This window comes from Neodiprion lecontei, chromosome 2 (assembly GCF_021901455.1).
Source record: "Neodiprion lecontei isolate iyNeoLeco1 chromosome 2, iyNeoLeco1.1, whole genome shotgun sequence".
Classification (NCBI taxonomy): domain Eukaryota; kingdom Metazoa; phylum Arthropoda; class Insecta; order Hymenoptera; family Diprionidae; genus Neodiprion; species Neodiprion lecontei.
The window spans coordinates 42,770,484-42,791,587 of record NC_060261.1 but is presented as its reverse complement, the minus strand read 5'-3'; the positions used below and the strand labels follow the sequence as shown (position 1 = coordinate 42,791,587).

Here is a 21,104-nt window from a genome sequence, read left to right as displayed (position 1 = left end):
ACGAATAAAAATTTATAAGCAGAGAGAAAAAAAAGGATTTGAAATCGTATCTCCCTACGAAGAATAGATCTTTGAATTTCTGAAGTTTTGCCGCCCAATCGCTTTCAAAATGGCGTCGGCGTGGTCGTCGGAATCACCGCCGGATGGCGCTGGCATCGCTCTCGCCGCGTACAGCCGATTAGTAAAAATCGCGAGTCGGCCTCGAGCCCGCAACGAGTGAAGTTGTGTGAGGTGTAGTCAAGTGCGCGGTGTTGAACCCCCGACGTTTCTAACTGAAAACTGAGGTAAGGGTATACCCGTTGTTATTTATCCACTGTAAACAAACGCCCGATGATATCAGCCACGAAATTGTGAATCGCGGGGACGATTTATCGCGTCTCACTGCCGATTACAAAGTCTCAGGTATCCTCGGCTGTGACAATTCTTTCGGGACCCTCCGATCGACAACAAAAAATGGCATTCGAGAGTCTCTATATACGACAAATGACCGCTGGTTCAATCCTTGACAATCGACGATAGTATCAACCGACGGGAATGACGATGCCTCGTTTTGCATTCGTCCCGCTCGTCAAATCCAAGGATCGGCCAGCGCCTATCCCTGATCGCAAACGGGGAGGATATTAGTGCAGGGAACGCGGCGCTACGTCCTCGTCGGCGAAAGCCACTCGTGTAGTGTGTGTAGGTCGGGATCGATACATTCATCTCTGCCGCTTCTGAGCGAGGGTGGATTTTCACCGGTTAGACTCTCTCGGGGGCGTCTCTTCCTCCTTCCTGCTGCTTCCTTCCTGTCTACCCACTGCCACCGTTTCTCCTTCCCCCGACCCTCAGGGTCCCACATTAATGCGTACCCGCCATGCGGGCCCCGTTTACGAGGTTACGTTACGTTACGCTACGCTTACGGGACAAAGAACCCCTACGTAGATTATTAACTACGTTGCACAGTGTATGATGCACAAGGCGGAAGTACGAATCTGCGATTGGTCGACAATTTCATTATTAAGTATTACGGGGGGAAAGGTTGAACGTTCGTTGTCTGGAGTAGAGTCGTACGACTTTGTTTTGGAGAGAGATGGTTGTAGGCATAGACGACGCACGAGTTCAGATAAGAGACGAGGGTCGCTGATAACGGTGCAGTTGTATTGTTTACTTGCACGAAACCAAATTCAATACTGATGCCGGTTAGTGTAGCTGGGGATGTCGGTATTTGATTTAGCCTTGCAATTTTTTTTTTTTTTTCTCATCATTCCTTTTTCCGAGTTTGCTATTTTTTCTTTCTCCGCAATCACTTGGATCTGAGAAAATGGATAAATGTACGCAGAGGAAATTTGAGTTCGGTAGAACGAAACATTTTACAGCTTTGAGCGATTTAAATACTTTGACAATCAATAAAAACACAACAATCACAATTTCGAGTACAGCAGTGATACTCTGCATACTCGTTTTTTTTTTTATAAAATATTTCTAGGTCCATTTTGCAATCGTGAGATGTTGTACGTATGGACTAACATAAATTCACTAATCTTACATTGGTTTTTGTATTACAACGTTAAAGACATAAAATTTGAACCCATTTCTTTGGAAAGCAAAACACAAAAACACAAAATAATATATCTTCTATATTCTTCTTCGGACACCGTTACGCGTTTCTTATTACAAATGTATCAAGTAGTTAAAAAAAAAAAGAGACAGCCATCAATTTGGTGTTCTCTTTTCCCGCATCCAGTCTTTAATTACCATGGGAATCGAAGCCGGGATTTTCTGTAGAGTGTTGGGCAACTACTACTGGCGTAGATAAATATTGAATGTGCAGTGTGTGGCGGGCAATTAGCAAAAGTAGCGTTTCAAATCGCGAGGCCATTACGCACAAGACTCCATCGTCTTATCACCTCGCTTCTGTATGACATATGTACTTAATACAATCCGACGATAAATACAAATCTCGGATGATTCCAGACCGCGGTATCTCGTACGATAGTAAAAAAAATTAAAATAAAATACAAACCAAGTCCGCAGTGACATGGAAGAAAAAGAAATTAACAGCAAAAAATGGAAAAATTCATAGACAGGGCGAGAAAAAAAAAGAATTTTTATAGACGATTTCTGACCCGAATGACAGAAAGATTTCAAGGTCTATGTTGCGATTTGTTACTTAATATTTTCGTACGAATTTAAATCGGATTTATAATCGAAGTCCTGTAATGTCTGTGAAAAGTATAAATAATATCGTTTCGTGAACGAAAAGAAAGAAAAACTATTTTTCGTCCTTGGGAGTTTTCCGCGCGATCACTATACCAACAAACGTATAATTGAATCATCATCGCGGTGACGTCCCTGCATTTTTAGTCGAGCAATGCAACGTCGCAGTGCAGGTGATTTAAGGCTCGGTGGTTTGCACCTGACGACGCATTCCGGCGCAACTAATTACTAGAGGTGGTTAAACCGTGGCTCGGTTAACGCCAGTCCTGCTGTTCGAACGATATCGAGCATAACACGTATGTATGTGTATACATACTGCGCGGAAGGAAATTTGCGGGGAAGTTTTAAACGGCGACTCAAGGGCGGAATTAAGAATATAATCGCAACGCGGTTTAAATAGGGCGCGAAGAGTTGGGAGAGAAGAGACGAAATCGTAAAACAAATAAAATAAAGTAAATGAAATAATAAAAAAAAAAAAAATAAAAAGAAGAGAAAAGAAAACAACGACGAAAGAAGAAACGAACGCTCGCTCGTAATAGAGGACTCGCCGGATGCAGTGAATATGTATCATACATACATACATTTATACATAGATTCATACATATGCAGCACGAATGCGTGGAGAGATGCACGCCGGATCTGGCGTACGTATAATACGGGCATGCAGCGACGAAACTCATCTGCGAGGAACGACGTATTTAACACGACGAGAAAACTCCTGGTATAGTACGAAAATAAAAAAAAAAAAAATAAAAACGGGATGAAAAGGAAAAATAAAAAAGGAAAGAAAGAATTGAGCGACGAACATTTAATTTGTTTCGATCAGACGTTTGAAAAAATGTGTCTCGAAGTATGTTTGTACCAATGGTTGGCGCCTTGTATGATGTGATGTAAAAATTAAAGATTAGGAATTGGTAATTACAAATTTATCAGGCGTAAGATAACAAATTGAGTTAGAGTTCGTTCGGCAAACTGTTTTTTTTTTTCCCCTTTTTTTTAACTGTCACGGCGCGTAAATTTTATTATCACTATGATTGTTATTATTCAGGGATATTTATATATCTAAAATCGCGATGATTATATTTCTACCCCGCGATAACAATTTTTCTGTACGTATAGTTATGTAAGTAAGAATTGAATCAACGACGACCACTGAAACGCAATGGAAAAACTAACATCGCGTCGTAATATCGTTATAGTTTTCTTTCCTAGAGTCGGCAAAAGTCATCGTTATATTTCGGAATCTTAGTTCCTTAAAAATCATTATAAAAATGAAAAAAATTATTGATTTTTTCTCCAATCTTACTAGCTTACTAACTTCAACCTCGTCAAAAGTCGTACTAATTGCGAGCAAAGCGAGCTGCAACACTGCGCGAATGACGAGAACTACACTCGAGTCTCAACCTAGGGATTGCATCACCGCATGGATATAGGTATAAAAATAAAAATCCCGAGTATGTTTCCCTGTTTTCTTCTGTAGCAGCGATGCGTTGCAGTTGGGGTCAGGTAATCGCTTCAACGAGTAAAGAAAAACAAACGTATATTTAATTAATCAGGAGGTGCAATCGCGCGGTTATCGCCAAGTTTCCCCGCTGTTTTTTCCAGTCAACTAAAACCGAACCAACCGTAATAACTGTAATTATCATCTGCCGGTGACGGTGCTTCTTACACTCAAGGCCGCTTCTTTGTTACACTCGCAAAGTGTCAGCAGCTAGGAGTAGAGTATGTAGTCGCAAATGACGCTGCTGCGACAAGAAGGTGTAACAGAACTTTGGAATTGGATTAAAATTGTATATATTTTGGACACGTGATTCAAAGTACGTGATAGCAGCGAGACGCGTGATATGGGAATTGTGATGTCCGTGCGAAGAATCGACAAAGAGACGGAGAGGCGCGTGTATCAAGGAATAAATTAATTGGAAACGTACTCAGTCTCGTCGTTATTAATGCGAATAATTAATCCAGAGAAGAATCATCGCTCATGGATATTTTCGTACGTTTATCTACACTTTTAATCCATTTTTATTTATACTTATGTACACATTCGTATTCACAAAACTTTCGTGTAGTAGACCATCCGATGTCTAGCTGCAATTACATAGAGACCCTAATTCTCGCTGCAGTTCACGTTCGTCGAGCCATCTGCTCGCCACATTTGTTCGATGAATCTGACACGTGGTTGCAGTAATGCCGCTGCCGTTTCAGGATTCGGTATTTTTTTCTTTAAGCTTTTGGAAAACTTGGAGAAAAATTGGCAGAAGGATCGGGATCTAAAAACTATACCATCTTAAATACTGAGCGTGGTGATAATAAGATATTCTCACGAGTTAGTGTCACGTACAAAATCCTACGATATTATCGTCGTGTACAATATAATGCGTGTGATATTGACCGGTCAGCTAATGACCGAAACACCGCGTACTTCCGGTCGTTATTATATCACAGGGCATCGTTAGTCGGCTCGCCATAAAACCGAGAGCATATATTCGCTTGCCCAAGAATTTCACGTAACTCGGACATAAACTGTAACATTTTGCGTACTTACAATGTTGAATTTTTCTTCTTTATTCATTTTGGCAATTTCTATTATTAATGCAGTGTCGAGGTGTAAAAAATATCGTTAATAGAAATTTTCAAATTATTAGATCAATTAACGAACAGAGGAGTTAATTCAGCCACTTTTTTGGCCAGCAGTTCAGCTCGGCAATTGCACTGAAACTTAACGATTACCTCTCTAAATAAGAGCGCGGAACTAAATGACGGCCGTATTCGCAAGGACAAATCGTGTTCTGCAATCAGAAAACGAGGGGGGATCGTTCGATCTAATTGCTTGTTGTTTACGTGACGTTTCGACAAGAGATCCTCGCTGGTTGCTCGAGACTATTTCATACAGCTACTCGATCGCCTATCGGTTTCCGATTCCGATGGGTATAACGCATAGATGCACGGTACCTAAATACCTCCACCTATTGTGCGCGGGAGTCGTAAAACCTGCAAGGAAGTATAAAGCTTCTGGAAACGACACCAGCTGTAAGATTAAAGATTTATCAGTATCCGGCTATAAAACTGCAGATTAACATAAAATCAAAGGAACGATCGAGTCAGGGTTGAAAAAGTATAAGTGAAGTCTACTGTGGTTACAAATTTCAACAGGCAATGTTTTTTTTTGGGATTGAACAGATTTCAGGGGCTGTTGGTAAAACTCGTGACGGCTCATTTTCGGAATATTTAACCCCCCCCTTCTTACAGCGTCACGTTATGCGTGTAGAAAAATAATTTTTGAAATGGAAATCGGCGCAGACTCTAATATAACGTATTTTGTTCACATACGTGACGGATATGCAACGGTAATTTTAACGAAAATTCAACACGGCTGAGTCGAATCATAAATTCATGCCGCGTCCCATTGGATATTATGGAAATTCGGGAAAAATAAGGTTAAGCAGGAATGTAAAGTTACCTTGGGCGTATACGAGCACTTTATTGCACTTCACAGCTTTCATTCATTCGTTGATGGTATTCCTTCATTGAATCGCGTCCCTCGCCACTCAACCCTCGACTAATTCGATTAACACCGGCAGCTCGTCGCTTGACTCGACAGATTTGCGCGAGAGTCGACGATCACCAGCCGCAGAACAATTGCAAAATTGAAGAAATTTGCGAACAAACAAAGAGTGTGCATAAATTTTTACGACGTCTTGTTATTACGGCTGCCCTGTGTAATACGGTATAATTGTCACCACTCTGTATGTATTATTTTTTCAGTACCCTGGATACATTATTAGTTCGTTCGTGTCAACACTTTCCGCAAGCACTCGTAGAATTAGGTATAACGATAAAATTTTAAAACACAAATAACAATGATAAATACCGCATTGAGTTATAAATAATTCCAAGAAAATGTGACGACGTACGTGATTTGGTAAACTTTTCATCAATAATTTAATTATCGAGTAGGCACACGCAATCGTGAAACGAAAAGAAACTGGAAATGAGAAAAATATTTACAGTGATATACAGTCACTAATAAGACTGATAAATTTATCGTCAATTTATAAGTTTGACCGTGTTCAACTCTCACCGTACAAAGTCTTTGGCATTGAGGCTGTAAATTATACAGGACGCAGCTGCGGCTGTCGTTTATAGTATTGTACTTGTAAAAAAAACAATTTCTCAATTCAGGTGAAATATATTCCGCTCTAATTGATATATATATATATATATATATATATATAACTAAAAGCGAACGGTGTGCAATATCGGGAGACCGCGAATCCGGGGGCAATATCTCATATCGTGCTTCTGCACTATAACTGTTGTACCTTATATATTATTATACCTACCTGTCCTTGGCAATAAATCCACCGACCTTTCGTTTTTTTTCTACTCTTTTTTTTTTTTTATTCTTTACCATCTTTACGGAAGGGGAAAAAGCCTGCGAAATTACGACTCGACGCGCTATCGATAAGATATACAATATATCGTATGACTTAAACTTTCTGTATCTCTTCGCATTTTCTAGAGTGATTCGTGTTTGCAAAAAAATGTTTCAAACTTGTTCATTAACCGTGTTGTTATTTAATGTGTGTACATACATAAATGTTTGAAGACATATTTCAGAAACTTTACGAAACATTTACAATTACCGTCGATCATCTATGTTTTCATTAATAAATTTTGGAAAATGTAAATTAAAAAATAAATAAACTACAAATAATTGCATTTGTTACGAAATCCGAAAGATGACTCGACGTGTCCCGTCTATCCATGTTCAGGCATCCGTGCAGTACCCGGTGATTTTGGTACCGCCTCCGGCTTCGTGATCGCGAAGTTACGTCGGGTGCAACCGGAAGTTGGGGCGATAGACACGGAGGCGCGGGTCGCCCGAGAAGAGCCTCTCTTCTCGTACTTCCGTACGTAAGGACTGGGACTGGGTACTTTATAGCCGAGAGAGCGAGAGGGAGAGAAAAGGGTCGCGGAACTCGGCGCGGCGCCGGCTCCGTCGACTTGGTTCCCGATCGATTCCCGGGTGTGAGTGAACCCGTCGCCCTCCCTCCCTCCCTCCCTCTCTTTCTCCCGTCCATCCATCCCTCGGGAGATCGCCACGCCTTTCAGTGTGTTGGTACGTAGACGTATCGATGCCGAGAAACTTTTATGATCTATATACGTATATGCGTGCATATTTTTACCTCAATTTTCGCACGCACCGCAGTCACTTTTCCCCATTATGTAAGCGGAGTAGAACTCGTTTATAGACATCCCGTGTGCCGACGTTTCACTTGCTTCCTATTGCACGGGATATCGGTTTTTTTTTTTTTTTTTTTTTTTTTTTTTTATACGCGTTTCGAGCTATATCAAACATTACTATAACACAGAGGATTGCTAGAGATTATACAATCTCGGTTTGGAATAATCATTCATGGTCTCGTACGTTTTATAAGAAAGTTACAATAACTAATCAACAAATATCGGGCGTGTGTGTGAGAATTCCTGCAGGGGTTAGATGCTTGATTAGTGTTTACTCGAAAAAAGGTGTTCAGTCATAATTTTGAAAATTTTTGTTATAGAAAGTTATATTTGATGCAAAATCATGTTTCGTTCTCCTCGCAATTTTATTACGCAGAGAAGAGGTTGGATTTCATATTTGAAATGAACTTTTGTTTTACATTTATACATGCAGCAAAACATTATGAATTTTTACAACAGGTTGGATGATTTGTAATCGATGCAGAGACGAAAATAATTTTTTTTGAATTGTTAAGGTCGTGTAGCGGTCCTACCCTTACCGACAGAGGAAACCCGCCCTTTTTCTTCCCATATTAAATAAAAAAATGGACGTAAAGGGAGAGAGAGAGTAAATTCTGTGACGAATAGTACACGGTTCACCGTTATGGATTACGTATACTCATGTATATGGCATGTTTCTCTACGTATCTATATACGTGTATACCGTACGCATATGTGGATATTTTTCCCCTGTGTCATGCAACGAACTACAGAAAGCGAGAGAGAGAGAGAGAGGGACGTGTGTAAATAATACTTAACTCACGCGTATAACGCATCACGCAAGGGCCACCCCTGCTGGAAGCTATGCAGGCTACACGACACGAGGAATGATGACTTTTCGGGGAGATCGCGCGTTGCGTGTGCATGATCGTATTTTTCTACCACCGCGCATCTATTGCCTTGAATTTATTTCCTTATTTCTTTTTTATACCATAATACTGTTTTCCATCCTCTGTCGACACTGTAACACTTTAGTCAATTGAATCGTATTACGAAATAATTATATCTAGTTTTAAAAAAATTTTATTATCAGATATTCACCGAACGAGATAGTTCGGGATACTACAATTTTTTTTTACTTTTCAATTTCCGTCGAACAATTTTTGTGCCCGTACTTGTACGGATTTTGAAAGTGGAAAATTTTTTTTAAATCGTCTACATTGCTCGCTTTTCAAAATCTGTGCGGTTGACTGACGACGAGTAATTCCTACTTTTTATTATTTATATACTATGAGTGTGAAAAATGAAGTTCCGTTATAATGGGTACGGGAAAATTTGTTAATGTTGTTGGAATAATCTTACAAGGTGTCGTACCGTGTAACACCTGCTCATGGGGAAGGATCTATAATGATATACGTACGTGCGTGCGATGGTTTTCTGAAATCAATAAAGGCGGTGTATGCCTTACCCGCTACATTATCCAGCTCCATGGCTGGATGAGGACACAAACTGTTATACGTACGTATGCATGCATGTACGTTTCGTGCTCCGGGTCTATATGGGCCACGGTAAACCGTCACGGTGCAGGAGAGAGAGGAGAATAACGAATAACGCAAGCGTTCTATTCTACGAGTTTAAACACAGAGCGGTCGATTAAAAAATTCAAACGTATTTTCGCTGTGTTTTTTTTTTAAATTCAGATTGAAATATGTTTACCACGTACACCGACTATCTTAATACTCTCGAGATGTGAGAAAGTCTTGACGTGAATTTAATTTTTTAACATTAATTTTATACCCAGGTATTTGAAAAAGAAAGAAAACTTTGAAAAACATTTAACATCTAAATAATATATTCCAGTTATGGTTTTTTTTTCTCTTGTTCTTCAAAAACCAACAAACCATGCAGTCCATAAGTAAATGAATTTTTTCGCTTTACATGATGATAATTTTTCCGGTTTGCATGATAAAATTACGCATGTTAAAATACGGTAAAAGTAGAAAACAAATCCAATATATTACGACAGTTTTTACGTAACTTGAACGAATTTCTTTTTCTTCCGGCAGATACTTCCAGCCATGGATAGATACATGTATTTACACAATATATAGGATTGGTATATAACGCGCGCGTGTGCGTGCATGTGTGTGTGTGTGTGTGTGTGTTATATGTATCGTACAAGGTACGCCGGAAGTTTATTCGTCGGTCTTTAAACACTCGATTTCCTGCGACCTGTGATCATTAGATGAACGGGATATAAGAGAAGCCGCTTAGTCCAGAGCAGCAGCTGTTCACGGATGCAGTCGTGGTTGGTAGACGACCTGATTGTGAGATATGAATCATAATATTCACGGACGACGTTGCGTAGCCGCCGCTATCGCCTCCCGATCGCACCGAAACTCCTTTCCAAAAAAGAGAACTGTCAAATCCCACTCCCCAAAAAAGAGCACCCGCGCAACAACGATTGAGATCCCAAATTCGTTTTTTTCTGCAAATGATGGAAACAAAAAAATATCGTAAAAATTTCGCGTGTGAAAATTCCAGTTTGAACTTCTTTTTTTCATTGGTTTGTTTGTGCTGGAATATCGCGGAAACTTTTCACATCAGACCTTTGCTTCCCAGATAGCAGTTTCACTTGGACAGAATTGATGGAAAATGTAAGTAAAAAAGAAAGTGTATCGTTCAAATATTGTTACAATTACGAGAAAAGTGTAAACTATTTAAAGTAATTATCGTAGTCGTCGACGCCACCTTTTTTGGTAACTGAAAAATGAACTTGTTTTCTTAGTCTTGACTTAGCTTAATCAATGTTTTACCATCAGCGTTAAACCGTCCAAAGAGTCTCAATAAAATGTGGTATCGGCGTGTCTGTATCAGAAAATAATTACATTGTAGACTTTACGCGGTTAGAGGGAAAAAGTTCGTTTTCATCAACGTAAAAATGTCAATATTTGACCGACCATAAGTGTAAAAATTTTCCCTCGCTCGGTATGGATGACGGTGGTTTTTAAGGGACGTTCCATCCCGTCGCCATAAACGCGAGGCTGGAATCGCACGATCCTGATATCTCTGCGCAACGCCTCCACTCGTCATAAAGCACCTTCTGCTACCTTTATTTCCACACGGGTTGATGGATATAGACCGTCAGAGTTCGCCGCATGACGCAGATGTCTCGAGTACTACGAGAGAAGGGCGGCAGGCAACGTGGTGCTTCGGAACCGTAGAAACACCCGTTCAAAGTTGTGTGGAAGTTACGCATCCGTGCGTGCGCGTTCGGTAAAAAGATATCGCCTATATCCCGTAGCCTTTTGCCTTCCTTGTCTCTGGTCCATTGCCTTAGCTTCGCTTTCGTTACACGTGACGTATGCCAACGTATGCGCGTATGCATATGGATGATACTTGCGGCATGTGTGTACGCTCTATGATGCCGCTGCAGCTACTCGCTGTGATATGTCGATCTCTTCGACTCTCTTCGACTCTCTCAAGTCTCGCCTTCGTCCTCCTCCTTCTCCTCATCCTTCTTCTTGAGACGCGGTTGCAGCTTCTGGGAACCCACGAAACCAGGAACGCACTTAAACAGTCGTAACTTGTAACGGGAGCCTCGAGCTGTGAGAGAAATAAAGAGGAAAAATTGAAAAACGAAAACCTTACGTGCGTGTTATGTCTTAAACGGCTAGCAGCTAGGCAGTCGAATTATTTTTACGGTGTGATTACAGCTGCGTGAAAAATAATGTTCAAGATACAGTTTCGAGGATTTTATTATCCTCCGCTAGGAAGAGAAAACTCTGTACTATACATTTTTTTTATTGATCAATCTTGCCAATTGACGTTTCAATCGAATCGTCAACTATTATTTCCTCAAAAGTTTACAATGCGAAAACGAGAATTGAAATTTGAGAACGATGATTATTACTGGGAACGTTGAAAAGATATTTAGAAAACGCTTGTGTATCATAGACGTTTCTATCTTCCCACCATCGTCGCTGTGTAACCTACACTGTTGTATCGGCCGCTTTAAAATATACATACACGTGTCACGTATACATGTATTCAGAGTATTTTCTGCCCTCCATGACTCACTAATGCAGCTCGCAAGCCTCCTTCGCTCTCTCGCGCCCTGCAGTGATAACTGCTGCAGAAGACACGAGGAGATAAAGAAGAAAATATTTTTTTCACCGCGCTATTTACTGCTGACGAAAATTTTGGAATTGTTAGTCACAAAATTATTTTCATTACATAGAATAAATCCAATGTAAATGATTGGTAATTGAGCGACGCGAAGCTTTTCGAGCTTATCAAATTTCATCCACTCCTCTACTGTCCAGAATTTCATTTCAAGCTATGCGTCTAGTTTTTGCATCAGGAACAACGCTCGTGACAGATATCTTTAGACAAAGAGAACAGAGGATGATGTCGTTATGTCTGATTATCTGGAATATTCCGACTCGCTTTCCGCAATAGAATATATTATACTAACTTCTACATATATGAATTGATGACCGCGAGTCTGCACAGTGAGATATGAAAAGAAATCACACGTAGGTACGTACGAGTATATTTTGTAAGGAAAAAAACTTGAATTAAAAAATGTAACTATAATTTCTTGAGCGCATTTAATTCATTTTCCACGCGGATGACGCGAGGGTATTTTCTTTGTTAAATGAGGTATAAAAACTTGACGGAATCTTGATTAAATATTCAACATCTCGATGTTCCCCGTTATCATTTTTGCCCCACTATCTCCTTCCGCGTCAGCTTTATTTTGTACAACTCGTCTTAAGAAGAAGACGAACCCTCATCGTGAAGCTAATCGTGATTTTTGAATTCGGTCCTTGAACCCCCGGCCACTCTTATATTATACCTATATAGGAGAGGGCCTAAGAATATACACTCGAACTTTCTCTTTAACGGCCCGCCGTTATCGCCTTCCGATGATGGACAAAAACCGGAAGGCGATACTCCCGGAATTCCATGAAGATTATCGTGTCTTATTCACGAAAAATACCACACGTGTATAATTTTACAATTACGAGTTTCTTTTTCTGATTTTTTTTTTTTGGTTTTTTCGATAAAATTAAATAATCTCTCATTCGTATCGACGCGAAGGGCTCGACTATATATTAGCAACAAATGCTGTACATTTCTGAGTCTCATACGCAATCAGAGTCTATTGTCCGGTTATTTACAATGATTGAAATACTCTTTTTTTTTTTTCTAACAAAGAAAAAACAACGTGTATTATGCGACCTCGACTTCCGCCAAATTGTGAATGTCATCGCAAAATGTATTGGTTTTCCTCTGTGCCTGTCATTTCCTGCGGTGTTAATATTCCATACAATATATGTAATATGAAAACAAAGGATAAAATAAAAATGGGACAGGAATTCTGCAGTTCAGCGCATTTTTTTTTTTTCTCATCTTATAAATTTTTTTACAATCCGCACGGTGCAGTTTTATTTGACCCGTCGAGTTCTACACGAGTGACCTATTCCTGTATGCGTCAAACGGGTTAGCGAGTAGTTTTATTTCTGTCGAGAAGGCTATGATACAATACGTTTGTATGTATATATATATATATGTACACAGCAACGATTAGAGAAAACAACGTTAAACACACTGATTTCATTAATTAAAATCATTTCAGCCGGTACAACAACGCCTCGACTAATTTAATTTGACTCCTCACGTAGCACGACGGAGGGCATCGCTCGCTCGGCTCTTGACTCATTCGGGGAAAATCTCTATGGCGTATACCTACGTTACATGCATAATATGATGTATAAAACGAAACAATGCGACCGGCGACACGCGACAATTACGCAATGGCGTATAATCAAGACAAACTGCAGCCTCTCCGATACGCGTCTATAATATAACACATTTAAGTTGCGTTCGTTAAAGTACTGCTGCACGTGCATCAAATTACAGGTTCATGATTTCCGTTTACCGTACCAATTCCCATGTATCATAAAATTGTACACGTGATGTGATTTAATTGCTACCGTAGCAAATATATATATATACATGTACATACATGTCTTGAAAACTTATCCTTTTCTTCTTCTTATTCCTCATTTGCAGCCAGAGCATGTCCTGACAAGTGGAGGAAGCTGTTAGCAGGTTGCGGGGAAAGATCCAAGGGGATTGTCGGATAGATAAGGATTCTTCTCCAAAATGGCGGGGGGTCAACAGCAGCAAGAACAGTACACGGTACCACAGTTGGCAAGAATATTTCACAACCTCCCTCACCTCAACGTGTCTCTTCATTCCGTGAACAACACTTTCAATCCACACTCGGAAATTTATCTCGAGGTGAGCTTTTCGGATCGCATCTCTGTACTGTTTCCATGTCATACCTAAGGTACCTGTGTATACATATATTATGTATACGTGTATGCATACGCGCGCATAATAAAATTACAAGGCGAGCATGTAAGAAGATCTCTGCAGCATTCGAAGTACCTGCAAATATCTATGTATATAATATATATATATATATATATATATTTCGTCTCGTTGATGAAATATGTAAGGAATCCCGTGTACCGCGGATGGAATGTACAAAGGATTTTCAGAATCCCCCGAAGGCAGGTAACGCGAGTCGTTGAAACTATGTGAATACTGTATTATATATGTATGTTGTGCTTGCAGTCTGAATTCAAGTCTACGTGCATAGTTTGCAATTAAAATACAAGAATTTTACAGAGGAAATAAAACTCGTGCAGCTCTTTTCATGTATACATATATAAATACGTTTTTTTTTTTTACAGTGATATTTGGTCGGGAAATTTTTAAGTCCTTCTCAGGTCAAGTATCAAAGAGTCTACAGTTTATTATAGTCTCGCGATGAAATTAGTTTTCGTATATTACACACGTAGTTGTTGCGCAATTTCAGTGTAATACGATTCGATGGAAGTCGTGTAAGGTTTCGGTTCGATAGTTTCTGGTTCGATTTCAATTGTTACTAGGCAAGTTTTTTTCCACTCGTTCACGAAAGGCCGCGTTTACCATACGAGGCCTAGAAATGACAAGAAATCATTTATTGCCGCATATTCCGACCGCGTATTTATTACCCGGTAATAAAATTACGGTAGAAGAATTATCTTTGTACAGCGGTTTACGCGTATTCAAACGAATCACTGGAAGCAAGGTTTTCCTGCTTTGGAAGTCGATGACTAATCGAATTCAATCATCGGGATGTATGACGTATCAAGTTCAAACTGAACAAAGTCCAAAGTCTCCTTCGCTATCCTCGTTTCAATTGTTTGATAATCTTACGTTAACATCTAACGGAAAGTCATAGAAAATTTCCATTTATGTCCGCGGTTTTACAACTTACGACGTTATGTCGTGTAGCGTAATGATAGATGAAAATTGAAAAGTTGCCCCACATCCGTTGATTGTTAATACGACGAGTGTATTTATTCGTAACAGCTAAACAAACAACCGTTGCCTGTTTTTTCAACGTCGGAACCCAACGACGGTTAGCCTTGGCGGTTGCGCGAAGTGTTCAATTTTTTTTCGGCGATATTATTCTATTGGTCATTTTCAAATTGTAATGCACGATGAATTTATTCACAATGCTTCGTTACGTTGACGCTACTGACTCAACTCATAATCTTATAATCCGTTGTGTTTCAAGCACAGCGACACAATGATATTGTATAACTGTACTTAAGCTGCGTAGCTATACGCATAGCAGGATTATCAATCAGAACGAATCTGCAGATTGCACACTTGAGCTCCTCTGCATTTCTAATCAAGTTCACTGTTCTGCAGTTTAACAGTTTGACGGTTCAATTATTCTGAGACTCGTCCAAGCTCAATTTTGCAATCTAACAAATCATTAGTGCTTTGATTTTCCCCATTGGTTATTCAATTGCTTATACCGCGCGGAATGAGCTGCAACTACACAGTCAGCTTCTTCCAGGTCACCGATCGAAAGAAGCAGGTGTCTTCTTTCTGCGAGCTGCACTGTTTCTCACGGTTTTTATTATTTTTAATTTTTTCAAATCTCCTCTTTCATCCACAGAGCTTGGGCATACTGGGCAGTATCCCGGCAGCTTGGCTTATTCTCACCCTTCTGGTCCTGCTGGTTTATCTCGTGACGAGATGCTGCGATCGGAAACCAAGACCAAGGAGATCCATCGCTCTGTTGAAGTGTTCGCTCGCCATACTGGCTCTGTTGTGCTGCGGCGCCGTTGCCGTTGGTCTCTACGGGAACGACGACCTCCACAATGGATTGATACAGCTTATTTCGGCGGCGAAACACGTCGACGGTATTATTATGTCGATAAGAAATCAGGTGAGGTTTTCTACGCTCTCTCGGTATTCTCGCAGTTTGAAGGCATAGCCTCGATTTTATTTCCGATTTCTTGCACGCAGACTGGTACGATAGAGGCAACGCTCAAGCAGAAAATTCAGGTCCAGCTAACAGCTCTCGAAGACGCCTTCGACGAACCGACGAGCAACAAAACCATGCTGGCAGCTTTGCTCGCCGCCTTGACTAGCATGAAACTGAATACAAGCGTCGCCGCTAACCGGAGCATCGAGATGAGGAGACCACTGAGTGGAATTGGCTTGGCTGGTGCCATTGGAATGGGGGAGAAAATCGAGCAGTTAAGGTGGCCGGTTACCATGGCTGTTCTCAGCGCCCTTCTCGTTCTCTGCGTTGTTTTACTCGTCGGCGTAGCTCGTCACTCTCGATGCGCCCTGATCACGTGAGTTTCACGTATTTCCTTAACTTTCCTTCTCCTCGCTTACAACGCGAAGACGCGCCAGGCTTACCGAAAAATCTTCTCTGCATTACAGCTTTTCCGTGTTTGGTTTGTTCGCCGTGATAGTCTCGTGGCTAATGGCCTCCCTTTATCTGGCGACCTCGGTAGCTCTAGGAGATCTCTGCGTGTCTCCGGACGATTACTTGACAAGGGCGGTACCCTCGACACTGGCTTCCGAGGTCCTGTCTTACTACACCCACTGCGAAAGTACTCGGAGTAATCCCTTCACCCAGAGACTGCGGGACGGTCAACGAGCCGCCGTTAACATGCGGCTGAATTTGAATATCGTTACACGATTAGCCGACGACTTGTTCAAGAGTCAACAGCTCCAACCGAGGCTCAGTAGCCTCATGACCGACGTAAATTCCGTCGATCGTCTAATGTCGAATCTCGCTACTATCCTCGACTGCAAACCTCTGCACAAGCAATATGTTAACGCTGCGAAAAGTCTTTGCCACTTAGGATTGTGAGTATGAATAATTGATTTGTTATTGTTGTTGGAATAATTACTCCATTTATCATGAAAAGTTTTCATCCAAATAACATTTAATTTTTTTCTTTACCACAGATACGGGCTGACGTTCATGCTGCTTGCGAGTCTTGCTGCCGGATTGTTTTTCACTGTCCTCGTTTGGGTCGATTCGCACACGTGGATTTACATACGGAAACGGTAAGCCCGGTCGGCAATTTTGCGAATGAATCAACGTCCGGCGTCGAATCCAACTCTTTGTCATATACTCGTTCCTTTATTTATTCGTCTCTCTTTTTGCTCCCGCAGACGCGACTATCATCAAGTGGACGAACAGGATCCGTTCCTACCTCCGTCGGCGGCTTCGCAGGCTATCGCAGCACGCACTCTTCGTGGCCAAGGGTCGTACCCGCCTACAGCCCCTCCTAGTATTCAAATTGGCAACAAAAATGCTATTAAGCAGCCCTTGTTGCTCACGCCTCCCCCGCCGTCCTACGCAACAGCTACTGCTCGAGCACGTCAACTGCACGAGAGCATGCTCAAGTTTGTGCATGATTAATATTTATATTTTTATATTTTACTTTACAGTCAATGATTCAAAAATAAAACGAGTTTAACAATTTTTCAAAATCACGCCGGTTTTGCTCGATCTTTGTTGTGTACTTTTTTTTTTTTTTTTAAATTTATTTTTTATATATATTTCCTTGTAATTTTGTTTCTTCTCTCTCGACTATTTTTTTCTTCTTAATATTTACGATCGAAATTTTATCTTTTCTGTATTAACTTTCTAACTGTATCGTCTCAGTTATCGTGTCAAGGGGTCTAGGAACTTTTGCTCGAAACGGTTAACTTATCGCCAAATAGCATCGATTCAGTTCTTGCAAGTTGACAAGATTTTGGCACCATCCGAAGTCCGAAATCGATCATTTCAATAAACGTTTCCCAGCCCTCTTACAATAATTGTTTTAATCAATCTGATAATAAATCCGGAACGGCATGTAGTAACAATTGTATTGATTTTTCATTAAAAAAAAAAAAGAAAAAGAAAAAACAGCCAAAAACGACAAAGTTAACTATGAAAATGTAAACCATTTACATTTATAAATAACGCCGTTTAATTTGAAGTAATTATTGGCTGCTGTATGTAGAATTGCGCGCTATTAATATATTAGTATTTGATATACATATAATTACGTAATCCCGAATGTTGCTTTGAATGTTTTCCTTGATTTTTTTTTTTCACATCCTGCGAACAATGGGCTTATAAGTTAAAAATTATGCATTCTCATTGATTCTTATATACAGAATAACATAGATTCAAATCGAGGTCATTATTAAACTTGAGCGCAACTTTACATTTCCAACTATATATATATATATATTAGTATACATACATATATAAATGATAAAGATCAGAATGGCGCGTTCGAACGATAGAAAAAGTTGCAAGTTTATTTGTTTGATATTTTTTTTTTTTTAATTTTTTTTTTCCCTGCATGTTACAGAGGTGGGGGTGTCAACGGGGGAGGAGCCGGGGACATTAAATCGGCTCAGCATAATCAGCAATCGGCAAGTGGACGGGCTGAGCACCACAGGGCTGGGCTCGGAGACCAACCTGGCCAGTACGCGACTTTAAGCAAACAGTGCAAAACCCTTGAATCTAGTGATTTCTACTGAGGGCACGCCCCCTCGGGACCTGGTAAGACCTGGCTCGAGTCGTACTTCCATTCTTGGCTTTTTCATTGTCGAAGTCTACTCGTTCGTTTAATGACTGGTTCTTCGTCTTCAACTTTTAGGTAGAGAACCGCCCTGGACGCCAACCGTCGCGTCTTTCACCGGGACTCTGTCGCACAATAATTCGCACGGCCCAGCTCATCTAGCCACTTTCCAAGACTCTAGAAAAACGCAGACCCTTGATCCGAAGAACCTGGCCAATCTGAAACGCGGTCCAACTCCGGCGTGGAATCAGAACCGACCGTTACCGCCTAATCCATCCCAGCCTTCCTGGGAGTTCGAGTCACGTTCGCAGTCGAACATGAATCAGTTCAGATCCCTGGTTAGAAACAAAGCTCCTAATATCAGAATACAAGATCAGATGCAGGATCAGGTTCGTACTTTGGACCGTAATTTTTCGAGGGGTCAGTTTAATAACGGTGGACAAAACAACGCGGTACCGAACATGTATGGAACATACAACAGGGCTCAAGCTAGGCAGGAAAAACCCGTTCCCACTTTGAGTCAGGTACAAGGCAGCGATCCCAATTTATATGCCGTTACCGAATTGTAATTGGGAGAATTTCGTGGGTGTAACGATCGATTTGACGATAGTTGATTGGATTGTAGAGTAAAACTTTCGAAGAAACTGAAACAAAATTTCTCTATTGAGAATAAGAAATTGAATACAGCTCACGATCGACAAATACTGTATGTGTATGTGTTACGAACGTGTGTGTGTGTGTGTGTGTGCGTGTATGTGTGCGCGTGTGTGAAAATATCAAGAAACATAATCAAAACAATCTTCTTGTATCTCATTAAATAACGAATCATCGGTAATACAATTAAATAATTGAAACGATTTTAAACGCACATACCGGTTAAAGTTTAATAAACGGTTTGTCATACACTCAATACAAAATACGTACATATAAATGGGTCGATGAATTCGGTAAGGACAAGCAGATAAAATAACACATATGTTACTTTTCACGGTAAACAAATGAATACTATGTAATCGGCAAACTGATATAGGAGTGATTTTAACGTTTCTTTGATCGCTTGAAGTACTATACGGTGATATCTCTGGAGTCTTCGGATTACGTAAGCTAGGCATAGGATATGCGATTTATTGAGCGGCGGGGGTTTATTTCGAGTTGTGAAATCGTCGTGACGACGATAGCGTAACGATAATGAGGGGGCGAAAAAATCTTGGATCTAATTATGTGAAAATAGGTTGGTTAATTCACTGGTGAAAGCTTGATCGAATATCAATATTGAGAAAAAACCGTTTAACCGTCAGTGGACGGAAAATGGTAAAAATACTCAGTGTTCCCGTATAGAAGAATCTGGTTGTAGTAGATTTTATGGTATGTTACGTTATACCGGAGTTAGTGAAACGGACGTTGGAATTTGCATGCGTTGGTTTTTGGCGTTCTATCAGTTCGGATTCAAATTTATACATAGGTTATTTTCACGAAAGATTTCACGCAAACCTACATATTTATATATTTCAAATTATTAATCACGTAGATCACTGAATATATATATATATACATATGTATGTATGGTATGTGATTGGTAATATTACGATTGCACATTGATCGGAGTTTGATTTTCATTAGTAATAAGAAAAAAAAAAATAAGAATGCTCATTTTCTAATGAACTGTTGCTAAGAAAATGTACGTGTATTTGTACTCCACAAAAGACATAATTATTATTGATGACGAGACGTCATTGTTTTAATGCATTTAAATATCTTTCGACAAAAAAATGAAACAAGAAAAAAATTATAACGTCTAGGTAAACTGAAAGATAATTTTCATATACATTGCAGCCAAACGTTTCGATTAATTGTAACATGTACAGGAGAGACGAGAAAAAGCACACAAATCTTTTCAATTTCATCGGTATATCAAGCCGTTGGCAATTGATTAGTATGAATTTTAATATATAGCTATATACGAATGTGTATATATGTGTAAGTATATTTGTTATCTCCCAATTGATTTTTCTTCCTCTTGAAAAAAAAAAAAAGAAAAAAAACACCGACAAACAAGTAATATTAGTATCCATAATTTAATGCATATTGTATAAAATGCTGCCCAAAACTCAGGCCACGTTTTTTAAGTACAAACACATTACGTCAGAACTATCGTATCGATTGATGAACCTATGGTAAAGTTTCATTAAACTTCATCAATTTATCGGTTACAACCACAACAAAACGGATTATTTTCTAATACTACGATATAATATCGTATTTACTGTAATCTTAAGAAATAGTTGCGCAGACACGGACGTTATGTGGCATTGTTGTATTTGCAAGATCCCGTAAAAGACACATATATACGTTTACTTTGTACGGATTTTGAAGATTTTTTTGGGCGCGAAATTACCTGTAACAACGATGGTGATTTTACTTCCATCACGTAACTTATTGAAGATAGACAGAGAAAGACAAAATAAAAAACAATTGCAACGAAACTGCCAAGTTAGATGAAAAAGATTTCGGTTTAGTTTATAAACAATTAGAAAAAAACCATTGTATATATAATGCTGTAGCTGAATGAAACTTATAAAATGTGGAATTTTGAATCTTAATGTGTAATCTAAGGATAATATTCTGGAATAACATTTTATTTACACACCCCGTTTACAATAACTTTATAACAGTTTATCATTCGCGTGGTAATAAGTCACACAATTAGTAGTGAAATAT

General features: G+C 39.7%; 1 protein-coding gene across 1 annotated transcript; it reads left to right on the top strand.

Annotated features, from left to right (window-relative positions):
- The first annotated feature begins 199 nt into the window (after window positions 1-199).
- Window positions 200-20,493, top strand: LOC107223428 (protein tweety). Its single transcript, XM_015663107.2, has 9 exons — window positions 200-284; window positions 13,504-13,734; window positions 15,455-15,727; window positions 15,808-16,142; window positions 16,234-16,665; window positions 16,768-16,869; window positions 16,978-17,211; window positions 18,174-18,367; window positions 18,465-20,493. The coding sequence occupies exons 2-8, from the start codon at window positions 13,597-13,599 to the stop codon at window positions 18,343-18,345; spliced, it is 1,686 nt and encodes a 561-aa protein (XP_015518593.1). The 5' UTR covers window positions 200-284; window positions 13,504-13,596; the 3' UTR covers window positions 18,346-18,367; window positions 18,465-20,493.
- Window positions 20,494-21,104: the final 611 nt, after the last annotated feature.